The sequence below is a fragment of the Haliotis rubra genome, unplaced genomic scaffold (assembly GCF_003918875.1).
Source record: "Haliotis rubra isolate DU_JTF1 unplaced genomic scaffold, ASM391887v1 Scf353, whole genome shotgun sequence".
NCBI lineage: Eukaryota > Metazoa > Mollusca > Gastropoda > Lepetellida > Haliotidae > Haliotis > Haliotis rubra.
In genome coordinates this window covers 422,503-436,353 of record NW_025767028.1, presented here as the reverse complement: position 1 = coordinate 436,353, position 13,851 = coordinate 422,503, and the positions used below count along the sequence as shown (strand labels likewise).

The window sequence follows — 13,851 nt, the reverse complement described above, 5'->3', positions numbered from 1 at the left end:
ACACCATACTTTCAGGCTCCCCGTCCCCATTGTGTATGGCTGTATGCCAGTGGTGTACAGATAAATAAACTGATATAAAGCTTTTATGTGGAATATTTAATTGAAGTATTGCAACAAAGTTTTGCGAACATAATGATAAAGGTAATAGTATAACATGATTTTCAAGGTCAGTGTTGTTTGCTTCAACAGAGTACACATCAATGCAGGATGTACTTATTGTTACGGTACGAGGGTCGATCAAAAAGTACGTAGCCTAACTATATTCTCGATGTCCAATGTTTGAAAAGCTTCCATTTTATTTTGAAGGAATCGTTAGCAAAGCCATATCCAAAACTTCACATGTGTGGGTAATGTGGTTAACCAGATATTTGTCATCACAACACATTGGAGTATAATATTTCTAACAAAATTGCAGAAAATGAAAAACGATCTGTCTTTTGGTACCTCTGGGATAATGGTAAGTCCTCAGATAATGTCATATAAAATATGTTCAGTATAGTATTGGATAACTTCCCGTCATGATCAACAGTCAAAGATTTGGATTGCCTGATTTATATTTAGTCGGGGGCTATTTTGTAAGGACACCCCCATTTTAATCTTTCAAAACATTGTGTCCAGATATTCAAGCTCGCACAGTTTACAATATATTGTGAGCTGACACTTGTGTGACCATTCAGTATTTAGGTTGAACCCTTGGTATCATGTATGCATGTATTGAATAAGCTATGCCCTTATGATTACGATTCCCCATAGGGGGATGGGTAGTGTCTCCAAAACAAGCTCTTTCAGTCAACATGAAGGGGGGAGTCACTTTAACAAGCGGTTGTAATTTCAAATTGCTTTTTCATGAACTTTAATATCTAAGTGTGATTCTAGGGGACTTCTATCAATCTCAAACACACAAAATATTTCTTGCATATTTTGTTTTCTGAAGTTTTTGATGCATTTATTATAGATTTTCCGTTTTTTGAGGGTACCAAGATAAAAGGTCAAACAAAATGGGCATCGTGAGACTGGAACATAGCAAAACCAAATTGCATGAGCTTGACAAACAATATGTAGAAACATAAAACATAAAAATAACTGCATTCGTATCGTTTTCTTGGTGATTCTACATCCTATTTTATCGCCCCTCGTATGTCAGTGATTCATTCAGATTCAACTCCAATATAAACATGTATTAACATCAACAAAATGAAACAAAAACATGATTTAGGTTAACTACCTGAGCTTAAAAACTCATGTAACCTCCAATGCTAAGATCCTGACTAAAATTTCATTATACAGTCCTACAAAATTTATAAGACTTAAGCCTTTATGATAAATTGATAACATATGTCCCATTATGAAACAAACAAAAATAATAAAATATTTTGAATTGTGAAAATGGTCCCTCAGAGCCAGAAGCTCTACTAACAAGAATAAATAAAACATTGACCCATTTGAGGCCACTTAATTCCTCCAAACTGTCACATATGAAACCATTCAAACCCACAAAACTTGGTAGAATATTTGGCTCCTTTGGAGCCACTTACAAAGATACTTCAACTTTTAGAGCACATATTGTTGCCATGGAAGTCAAGGGCATATAATTCAAAGGGGGGCTAACTCTGGATGACCCATTATATTGCAGAATCTCAACCATATCGCAATAATCGTATCGCGAGATACTGTATATACCGGTTTACCGGTAATATTGCACAGCCCTTATTAGAACTGTAAAATGTGTGTGCTTTAGAAGGGATCAGTGGGTGTTATTGATGGATATAGCACAAGAAAACTCCTCGTTCAACTGGACGGTAATTGGAGGTGGATAAACATATACTGGACAAAATAAGTTAGGGATATTGGTATTTTTGTGATTGATATTTTATACATCATTATTCATAATTTCAAAATTTACATTTTTCCCTAACTATTTTTGTTCAGTATATTATCGTTGAGGAAACCAGAGGGTCTCGAAGGGTTGTTGGTGTGGTTTGTTATTTAACACCGTGCTCAGCAATATTCCAGTTATATGTAAATAATCGAGTCTGGACCGACAATCAAGTGATCAGCAGCATGAGCATCGACCTGCGCAACTGGGATACGATGACATGTGTCAACCAAGTCAGCGAGCCTGACCACCTAATCCCGTTAGTCGCCTCTTACGACAAGCATAGGTTGCTGAAGATCAATTCTAACCCGGATCTTCACCGGTGAACAACCTGATGAAGAGCTATTGCGACAGAAACGTTAAACAAATGCGACGTAAAACTAAACTCATATATTCATCAAGTTGTCCGTGTGATAAAAATACAATGATGATTACTTGGTCTTCCCCACAGCCTCTAGCAATAAAAAAGCCCGTGCTGTTATACTGATCAACCTGCGTCCTAGGTGACTGCCTTCCTCTTATACTGCGGTATAACTCGGTCTCTATCGTCAAGGCGGCGTGGAAGCTAACCAGCGTAACACCCATAAACTGAATTAACATCACTAATCTTTTTTTATAAAATTTCGACACCCACAAAGTATGATAAAATATGATGAAGTGTGGAACCATGACATTAATATTGCCATTATGCTCCATCACGCAGACTACACAACCACACGAGTGGTTTCGCTGACAGTCGTTTGACAATCAAGGTCAAATTAAGAAAAAGGGTATTATTCAGATACACAAATACAAAATTTCCGTCACATATATGTCAGACTATTTGGGAAACTGTTTCAGAAACACTCCCCTCGTCCATGACGTACCGATACGTCACAATCGTGATCGACTGCGAGCTAGACACCTACAATCTATCAAAGGCCTATATACGTCACGGCAAGCAGGTATTGTGAACATCTCCCACGGAACACCAGAGCATAAGCTCAATACAAGCTCACAAGGCAGCTGCTTGAACCGACAACACTATCCCAGAACACTCTCCTGAAGCCAGGACTTATATTTACAGGATAATCATGAAGTGGACACTCGCCATTAGGATTTTCGCTTTACTATGTGAGTAGACGGGATTTATATTGTTGTTGTGTCGTGTGTGGTGTAAAGGCTGCGTTCATACTTGTCTGAGAGATTGTTGTTGTCGTCGAGATGATGACTTGTGTGCTGTCAAGGCCGTGTCATATGTCGGTTGAGTCCTATCGTGACATGGTGTAATTTGTTGACGAAATTTACAGGGTTTTTAACAACTTTCGGTCAACTTTATTACTTCACTACTATAGAATTAATAATATCCCTGTGTCTGAGAAATCCGGGTGTGAGAAAGCCGGGTGTAAGAACGTAGTTGCTTTGCATTATCACTGATAATATGTAGTGTTGAATCCATTTGAATAACACTGGAATAAAAGCACACAAGGCAAGAATGTTATGACGTGTTTCGAAAGCTAACATATTATGTTTAACATTAAAACGATTCACATACAACATACACGTGTTTTAAGAATATATTCTATTTTTTTAAATAATGTCAAATGTTACTGAAAATATAATGTTGAATATTCGACTATTTTTCAAAGTACATTGATAGCGTGTGTGTCAGTGCAACGAAAAGAAGTAAAGAAAAATAAAATACGAAAATAAAATACAAAAATACAAGCGATCGTTCATCAGTATGTTCATCAATGTCACTTGACGAGTCGTGAACCACGGCCCCAATCAGTGCACACACAACAATATTCCACGAATACCAAGCCCAGATAGCCAGATAGAACCTCCTGCTGTATGCTGGGCAACACAGCTGCAATGACCCTGTTCCTATCAGCATTTTGTCACTGGTGATTCTTTGGTGAATGTGAATGTTTTACTAACACACCTGGGATGTTGTTTGTTTGTTGTTTGGCAACACACTCACCACATTTCCAGGTATGTGATGGAAGCTGTAATCAAATATCGACCAAACAAACTCATGATAAACAACGCTCCTCGCGGTCGACACGACACATCGTCAATCAAGGCAGCAAAAATGACCACTTGACCCGTCAAGTTGACCACTCTTGGGACATTTTTCCCTTGGAGAACAGAATAGATTGCTCAGGACCTCTTCTACGAAGGACACCTGCATAGATTGCTGAGGACCTCTTCTACGAAGGACACCTTCATAGATTGCTCAGGACCTCTTCCAAGAAGGACACCTTCATATATTGATGGGGACCTCTCCTGAGAAGGACACCTGCATAGATTGCTAAGGACCTCTTCTACGAAGGACACCTTCATAGATTGCTCAGGACCTCTTCCAAGAAGGACACCTTCATAGATTGCTGAGAACCTCTTCTAAGAAGGACACTTGCATAGATTGCTAAGGACCTCTTCTAAGAAGGACTCCTGCATAGATTGATGGGGACCTTTTCTAAGAAGTACCCCTGCATAGATTTATGTGAACATATTCTAATGCGGAGACCATCATAGTTGCCTAAACCTCAATGTAATGTGTATTGGAACAAAAATGTCTGGTGTGACCTCATTTTACTCACAGATATATTCCAAGATGTAATGGCAGTTCCCTGACTGACTTAAATTAGAAGAGACTTGTGAAGCCGCTTCATGTGTTTCCTACTTAGATCTATGCATAGAGGACCCGTGAAGATCCGGGTTAGAATTCGTCTTCGGAAACCCATGCTTGTTGTAAGAGGCCACTAACGGGATCGGGTGGTCAGGCTCATTGGCATGGTTAACACAGGTCATCGTATCCCAATTGTGTAGATCGATGATCATACTGTTTATCAGTAAATTGTCTGGTCCAGACTTGATAATTTACAGACCGCCGCCATATGGCTGGAATATTGCTGAGTGCGGTATAAAACTAACTCACTCACTCACTATACATAGAGTGACACCCGTCTACCCAAGACTATACAACAAGGGGTGGGACGCCGGCCTGTGGTGTTTACAGTTCACAGCTTTTGTTATATAATCCAGAAGGCTTTTCATCGAGATTTCAATTAGCTCCATACGACACTCGCTGAGAAGGTGTTCGATCAATGTACAACATCCAATGTCTCAGTAGAGTTTCTCAAAGTTCTGGGCATGTTGAGGACAGTTTCAAGTTTGAGATGTCATTGACACAAATGATGTCCGATGCAGTTTTCATTTTTGAGTTGTTTTCAGGTGTACAATTGACGAGCCTTTGCGTGTGTTTCTCCCACCGAACATCTGGGATAATCACCGTTTGATAGTGATTCATAAACACTTGCTCATCATAATCGTTCTATCAGAGATTTGTTTTGGATGTATGCTGGTATTTGTATTCATCGACCATGATTACATTTGTGGTCATCACAAGTTGCTATATTCGAATTGTTTTGACTATACATTGCATAGCGTGTGTCCCACATGTAGGGATCATTATGTAACATTCAGTATTTTCTGTCTACTTAATCAATCAAAGCGATAAACAATATTATACATAGACTAAAGGCGTTTGTCATCAAACCCATGACAAGAACAGATTGTCACAAACACCCATTGTGCGGTAACCCTTCTCATTCACGTGACAGAGGCCTCTTGTCTCCTTGTCAGTGCTTGGATGTTCCGAAGCCTTCTTCATCCAGTCATTAATAACTGTCATAGACGGGCGCCCAAGCCGCACAAGGTCGCGCCAGGTTGTACCGTATGTACCCTAAACATGGCTTGACTAACCTAAGTGTTCTCCTCTTGTCATAACACAAAACGTGCGTTTAAACGAGCATAATTGCCATGTTTGCATATTAACTCCTTATCCTCAAATGATGTGTGTCATGTCTGTATTAAATGATGGTGTTTACACAGGCCTTGATCGTTGTTCTGATCCCAACTGGGGCGGTGGGGTAGATTAGTGGTTAAAGCGTCTCGCTGAAATCCGGGTTCGATTCCCCACATGGGTACGTTGTGTGAAGCCCACTTCTAGAGTTCCTCGCCGAGATATTGTTGGAATATTGCTAAAAGCGGCGTAAATCCAAGCTCACTCACTCTGACCCCAACTTGAATCATGTGAAAAACGACTCTCTCGTGGAAACTCGTGCGCTATATCCAAGAAGGAGATGAAGTTACTGGTGTCATTCCGACGCTGACAAAATACGTATACTTGGCCGTCGCGGATAGTCGCCGACAGATGGTGCTGGTTGAAAATCTTCGTGGATCCTGCTCCCTCGTCCTCCTCCACGTCATCATCCCCAGCTCCGGAACCACAGTCTGCGACAACGTCCGACAGATTGTACGGCAGCTTAACGATTGTCTGCGAAGCTAGCCTTCAACTGTGAACAATATTTAGATTCAGAATAAAACATGAAAGACAGATAACCACAAAGCCGCTCGTATCACTTTTTGAAGCCTATTCTCACACACTGACCGGGTGAAAAGTATTACGATGTAGAAATATGACTTTTACGACCTCCCATATCTCAGCAGTGACGTTTCCGCTTGAAGAAAACATGCCATTTATCTTCCGAGCCAGATAACCGGAAGTATGTTCCGCGCATGACCGACTTCCAGGTAGGACGTAAGGATGAGTATCACGCCATGCTTTGTTGGCCTGTTACCTACTCTCCTTGCCTCGGGCTGCGGTAACGGATACAGTGTCTCACAGACCGTGATTAATTAGCAAGAAGTCAACAACACAGGGCCGCCAGGTGGCGTCTTGAGTCAAGTCATTGTGAAGAACGATGAACCTATTGTATAGTTACTCCTTTGTACATGTATGACCCGTGACCATATGCACATAAAAACACCATGAAACCAGGCATGAAGAAGTCCTCATACTAGCCGTAAGACCACCGAAATAGGGATCGGACGGTCTGTCTGTCTGTGCGTCCGTCTGTCATGTGTTTAGGTTTTTACCGATATATAGCTTCTTCGATCCATTTATCAAGCTTAGGTTCACGGCTTTTACCAAAAGCTCAATCTGATTTTACACAGGTGTTATATTCTGGATGACGCTTTCTCAGTAAAGTACAGATTCTACTACTTTTGTTTGGTTAAGTCCCATCCAGGATTCGAGGCCACACTCTCTTGAACCTAATCGCCAGCACACACATCTAACCCACTCAGTGGAAGCCTACTTTGGCTGTGAGGGTCAGATGGCTGAGTGGGTTAGAGGGCTCAGAGGTTTAGATGGCTGAGAGGTTAGATGGCTGAGAGGGCAGATGGCTGAGTGGGTTAGATGGCTCAGAGGTTTAGATGGCTGAGAGGTTAGATGGCTGAGAGGGTTAGATAGCTGAGAGGGTCAGATGGCTGAGAGGGTTAGATGGTTGAGAGGGTTAGATGGCTGAGAGGGCAGATGGCTGAGTGAGTTAGATTGCTGAGAGGGGTTAGATGGCTGGGAGGGTCAGATGGCTGAGAGGGTTAGATGGTTGAGAGGGTTAGATGGCTGAGAGGGTCAGATGGCTGAGAGGGTTAGATGACTGAGAGGTTTAGATAGCTGAGTGGGTTAGATGGCTGATTTTGTGTGCTGAATCCCGGATGTGACTTACAACTGAACTTTACAGAGAAAGTAATCCCACATATAACACGTGTTACGTATGAACGCTTTGTAAATGGTTTTGTGTATTCAAGATTTTACGTTGGCCTTGACAAGCACTGAACCAGAAACCTTGCTGCTATTCACATCCACTGTAAAAGTTTTAATGTGACTTTTCAAAAGCGCAATGTCATTCTGGAAGTGCTGTCACGTGACCTGATTGTTCATCTCAGCAATGCTATAACGAGCATCCACACCCCGCCCTGTTCACCAATAGATCAGTAGGGGACAGGCGATCAATCACCAGCCTCATCAAACAGACTACTGACAGAGGACATCGTTACGACATGTGAGGGACATATTCCAATAAACATACTGCCTCTATGATGACTAACATAACACGCACAATGAACGTTCAGTTACACAGTCTCAAGTCGAGAATAGCCAGTTGTGTCAATGGATAACTAAAATAGTCCCACGCTTTCAGAGAGGAGTAGACTATCCTACCCCGCCATTAGCTGGCGCCATTTACAGAACATGGATAAAGTAAAGAGTGACAAAACCCATATGCATCAGAAATATCTTCAAAATCAGAGTCGCCATTACAATTACGGTTATACCCGTCACAAACACGTGTAATACTGGTGTCAACTGTACACCTGACTATACTCGTCACAAACACGTGTAGTTGTGGTGTTACCTGTACATCTGACTATACTCGTACCAAACACGTGTAATACTGGTGTCAACTGTACACCTGACTATACTCGTCACAAACACGTGTAGTTGTGGTGTTACCTGTACATCTGACTATACTCGTACCAAACACGTGTAATACTGGTGTCAACTGTACATTTGACTATACCCGTCACAAACACGTGTAATACTGGTGTCAACTGTACACCTGACTACACCCGTCACAAACACGTGTAGTTGTGGTGTCAACTGTACACCTGACTATACCCGTCACAAACACGTGTAGTTGTGGTGTTACCTGTACATCTGATTATACCCGTCACAAACACGTGTAATACTGGTGTCAACTGTACACCTGACTATACCCGTCACAAACACGTGTAGTTGTGGTGTTACCTGTACATCTGACTATACTCGTCACAAACACGTGTAATACTGGTGTCAACTGTACACCTGACTATACCCGTCACAAACACGTGTAGTTGTGGTGTCAACTGTACACCTGACTATACCCGTCACAAACACGTGTAGTTGTGGTGTTACCTGTACATCTGATTATACCCGTCACAAACACGTGTAATACTGGTGTCAACTGTACACCTGACTATACCCGTCACAAACACGTGTAGTTGTGGTGTTACCTGTACATCTGACTATACCCGTCACAAACACGTGTAATACTGGTGTCAACTGTACACCTGACTATACCCGTCACAAACACGTGTAATACTGGTGTCAACTGTACACCTGACTATACCCGTCACAAACACGTGTAGTTGTGGTGTCAACTGTACACCTGACTATACCCGTCACAAACACGTGTAGTTGTGGTGTTACCTGTACACCTGACTATACTCGTAACAAACACGTGTAATACTGGTGTCAACTGTACACCTGACTATACCCGTCACAAACACGTGTAGTTGTGGTGTCAACTGTACACCTGACTATACCCGTCACAAACACGTGTAGTTGTGGTGTCAACTGTACACCTGACTATACCCGTCACAAACACGTGTAGTTGTGGTGTCAACTGTACACCTGACTATACCCGTCACAAACACGTGTAGTTGTGGTGTCAACTGTACACCTGACTATACCCGTCACAAACACGTGTAGTTGTGGTGTCAACTGTACACCTGACTATACCCGTCACAAACACGTGTAGTTGTGGTGTCAACTGTACACCTGACTATACCCGTCACAAACACGTGTAGTTGTGGTGTTACCTGTACATCTGACTATACCCGTCACAAACACGAACAATTGCAGGCTCGCTGACTTGGTTGACACATGTCATCGGTTCCCAATTGCGCAGATCGATGTTCATGCTGTTGATCACTGGATTGTCTGGTCCAGACTGGATTATTTACAGATCGCCGCCATATAGCTGGAATATTGCTGAGTGCGGCGTTCAACAAAAAAAACAAAAACAACATCAACAAAAACCCAACCAGACAGTCACTCACAAACACGAGCAATTGTGGTGTCAACAGTACATCTGAAACCGGGGAACACAAAGGCATAACTCAAAATAGTTTTGTGCACTTTGGTACATATTTATTACTCTGATGAACCCTGGGTGTAGGATATGATCCTAATGTCAATGTAGATTCTACTAACAGCTCTGTACAGAATTGAGTGTCAACGAGATCCACGTGAAACTGGCGCATACCCAGCACATTGTATTTATGTGCAGTGGGTGGAGGAAAGCCACCATGCCGAGTCCTTCACTTGAATGAAGTGAGCTGGACTAAAAAGTAAATAAGAAGGCACCCGTCAATATGTAATTTAGTATCAAAATGTACATGTGAAATGTAGATTATGTAATGAATGTAATGAGACTGTCCAACTTCTTGCCCGTGGATGCCCGGACTTGGTACAAACACAGTATCGACGATGTTGTCACTGTCTTCGCCGTGTTTGTGGCTTGGGAACGGAAAGGATTGGAATTCTTTGGAACTGGCTTGTATACAGCCAGACCAACACGCCTGACCATGTCCTTTTTAAAAAAAACATTAAATGAAACTATTTATATCTTTGAATTCACTGTAGCTTTTGACACCAATGCGATTGACACGATTTTGGAAAAATAGTGCAAGTGTCAGGACCGTGCTGGCGAAATGTCCCGCAGAGTACCAAGTTGCCCATCAATACAGTCTTTTCTTGTTATGTTGCAGGCATCACACAAACTACCACAGCTTTCCTGTCAGAAAGTAAGTAATTTGATGTGACGTTTCCCGATCACGGATGCAATGTTTACATATCTCTAGACAAATATACTGCTATGTGTAACCCCTGATACTCCTACCCCGTCCCCACGATCCGTGTGTTTGGGTCTGTGTGTGTGTGTGTGTGCGTGCGTCTGTGTGTGTCGGTGTGCGCGTGTGTGCACATTGTATTCACATTGTATTCACCTATTGTCCAATGTCTTCACTATTGTCACGATGTCTTTACCTATTGTCACAATGTCTTCATCTTTAATTACCGCCGTGATGTTGCTGGAATATTGCTAAAAGCGGCGTAAAACCAAAACTCAGTCAGTCACCTTTAATTACAATATATTCACCTACAATCACTGTCTTCACCTTTGGGGCGGTGGGGTAGCCTAATGGGTAAAGCGTTGGCTCGTCACGCCGAAGACAAGGGTTCGAATCTCGAATGGGCAACGTGTGAAGCCCATTTCTGATGTACCCCGCCGTGATGTTGCTGGAATATTGCTAAAAGCGGCGTAAAACCAAACTCAGTCAGTCAGTCCTCACGTTTAGTTACGGTATCTTTACCTATCGTCAAAACGTCTTCACGTCATGATATTGCCACTTGTTACAGGAACCCGCTGCACGTTTGTTGACATCATCACCTGTTGGTTCAACCCGTGCAGGTCATCTGTGTGTCCGCTGTATCCCCAAGCCAGATGCAGGTAGAGTTACCGTTCTTGAACATCAGTTACCGTTCTTGAACATCAGTTATCTCACGGGTGAGGGAGGAGATGTAGGTCCGCTTTGCTTGAATCAATGATTATAGTATAAACAAGCTATGCATGATACTTTGGGTGAATCAAGAACATCTGGAGGTAAATAAATATGCCTACACAAAGCGTGTTCAAACTCAAAATGGGGCGATGGTGTATACGGTGGCTAAAGCGTTTGCCTGTCACGCCAAAGACCCGGGTTCGATTCCCAGCATTGACACAACGTATAAAGCCCATTTCTGGTGACTTCGGCCGCGTTATTGCTGGAATATTGCTGAAAGAGGCGTAAAACTCACTCACTCACTCACTCAAACGCATGCAAGCTGTGATTTATATTACACAGCCTATGACTATGACCGCCTCACAGACTCCCTCACTCACCCACGTGTTTCCACTTTCAGTCTGCTATACCTGCGATGCGGATGTCGGGCTGTATGGCACACCAGCTTCGGTCAAGTCAACTGTAACGGTCCACGTAAGGCATTAACGACTTTGTCAACACCCTATTCCATTCCTTCAACAGGTTGATAATAACTGGCTTGTCCGGTCCAGACAAGATTATTTACAGACCGCCGCCATGTAGCTGGAATATTGCTGAATGCGGCGTTAAATAACTCATCAACCAACCAACCTTCCTTCAATAGATCCGCCATATAGCTGGAATATTGCCGAGTGCGGCGTTAAATAACTCATCAACCAACCAACCTTCCTTCAATAGATCCGCCATATAGCTGGAATATTGCCGAGTGCGGCGTTAAATAACTCATCAACCAACCAACCTTCCTTCAATAGATCCGCCATATAGCTGGAATAGCTGGAATATTGCCGAGTGCGGCGTTAAATAACTCATCAACCAACCAACCAACCTTCCTTCAATAGATCCGCCATATAGCTGGAATATTGCCGAGTGCGGCGTTAAATAACTCATCAACCAACCAACCTTCCTTCAATAGATCCGCCATATAGCTGGAATATTGCCGAGTGCGGCGTTAAATAACTCATCAACCAACCAACCTTCCTTCAATAGATCCGCCATATAGCTGGAATATTGCCGAGTGCGGCGTTAAATAACTAATCAACCAACCAACCTTCCTTCAATAGATCCGCCATATAGCTGGAATATTGCCGAGTGCGGCGTTAAATAACTCATCAACCAACCAACCTTCCTTCAATAGATCCGCCATATAGCTGGAATATTGCCGAGTGCGGCGTTAAATAACTAATCAACCAACCAACCTTCCTTCAATAGATCCGCCATATAGCTGGAATATTGCCGAGTGCGGCGTTAAATAACTCATCAACCAACCAACCTTCCTTCAATAGATCCGCCATATAGCTGGAATATTGCCGAGTGCGGCGTTAAATAACTAATCAACCAACCAACCTTCCTTCAATAGATCCGCCATATAGCTGGAATATTGCCGAGTGCGGCGTTAAATAACTCATCAACCAACCAACCTTCCTTCAATAGATCCGCCATATAGCTGGAATATTGCCGAGTGCGGCGTTAAATAACTCATCAACCAACCAACCTTCCTTCAATAGATCCGCCATATAGCTGGAATATTGCCGAGTGCGGCGTTAAATAACTCATCAACCAACCAACCTTCCTTCAATAGATCCGCCATATAGCTGGAATATTGCCGAGTGCGGCGTTAAATAACTCATCAACCAGCCAACCTTCCTTCAATAGATCCGCCATATAGCTGGAATATTGTTGAGTGCGGCGTAAAACTAAACTCACTCACTCACTCAATATCTCGCTGGATGGATGATGCCTGTCATCGTGTTCCACTGGGTTGATCGATGCTCATGTCATCGTGTTACACTGTGTGGGTCGATGCTCATGACATTGATCATTGGTCCACGCTCGATTATTTACAGTCCGCCGTCATAAACTTGAGCAAGGCGTTTAACAAGAATCAAAACAAAAAAAAACTATTTCAAAACATATTTTACAATTATTCCTGTTGTAGAAACTTTAACTGAAAAAGAAATTCAACTGATTCGTGTTATTGTTTTTCTCACAGCGCGAATCAGACTTGGACATGGTAAGCTGTCAGGCCTTGCTTGCCTATTTCATCAATGCTTTAGGGACATTTCAGACAAATACCTGCCATACACTGCAGACTCGTTAATCCAGAAGCCCTTCTTAGCGACCACCTCGGTGCAAACCCCGTTGATCAAGAAACACTCTTTTAGGAAAAATAAGCCCGTGCAGATCCGTGTCAGAATTGATCTTCAGCAACCCATGCTTGTCTACACCCGTGAAGATCCGGGTTAGAATTGATCTTCAGCAACCCTTGCAAGAAGCGACTAACAGGATCGGGTAGTCGGGCTCGCTGACTTGGTTGACACATGTCATCTATTCCCAATTGCGTCGATCGATACTCATGCCGTTGATCACTGGATCGCCTGGTCCAGACTCGATTATTTACAGACCGTCGCCATATTGCTGGAATATTGCTGAGTGCAGCGTTCAACAAAAAAAACAAAACAACATCAACAAAAACCCAACCAGACAGTCAGGAAGAGTACCGGGGAAATCTGAAGTGTATATAGATCGTATACCCGTAATCCAGAACCTCGTTAAACCGGACAAAGCAGCACAAGGGTTTCTCTCCACGTGAAGTGTTAATATGAAATGGTGGTTGTATCATTGTATGAACAACCTGATACCCTCCATCAACAGCAATGACACCTTCCAACAATTCCCAAATCATCCACCTACACCCCACTGTTTGATGGGGTTTGTGGCAGTTGCTG

The 13,851-nt window shown here is 42.6% G+C and overlaps 1 protein-coding gene across 2 annotated transcripts in view; it reads left to right on the top strand.

Moving 5' to 3' along the window:
* The first annotated feature begins 2,670 nt into the window (after positions 1 to 2,670).
* LOC124285136 overlaps positions 2,671 to 13,851 on the top strand; it is a 28,011-nt gene continuing 16,830 nt past the window's right edge. Inside the window, exons 1-5 of one of the 2 annotated variants that reach the window (XM_046721299.1) lie at positions 2,671 to 2,989; positions 10,295 to 10,330; positions 10,944 to 11,034; positions 11,487 to 11,560; positions 13,116 to 13,136. In XM_046721299.1, the coding sequence (XP_046577255.1) occupies positions 2,950 to 2,989; positions 10,295 to 10,330; positions 10,944 to 11,034; positions 11,487 to 11,560; positions 13,116 to 13,136 (262 nt within the window). In that variant the 5' untranslated portion in view covers positions 2,671 to 2,949. The remainder of the gene's footprint in view (positions 2,990 to 10,294; positions 10,331 to 10,943; positions 11,035 to 11,486; positions 11,561 to 13,115; positions 13,137 to 13,851) is intronic. The other variant, XM_046721300.1, reaches the window with a different exon arrangement.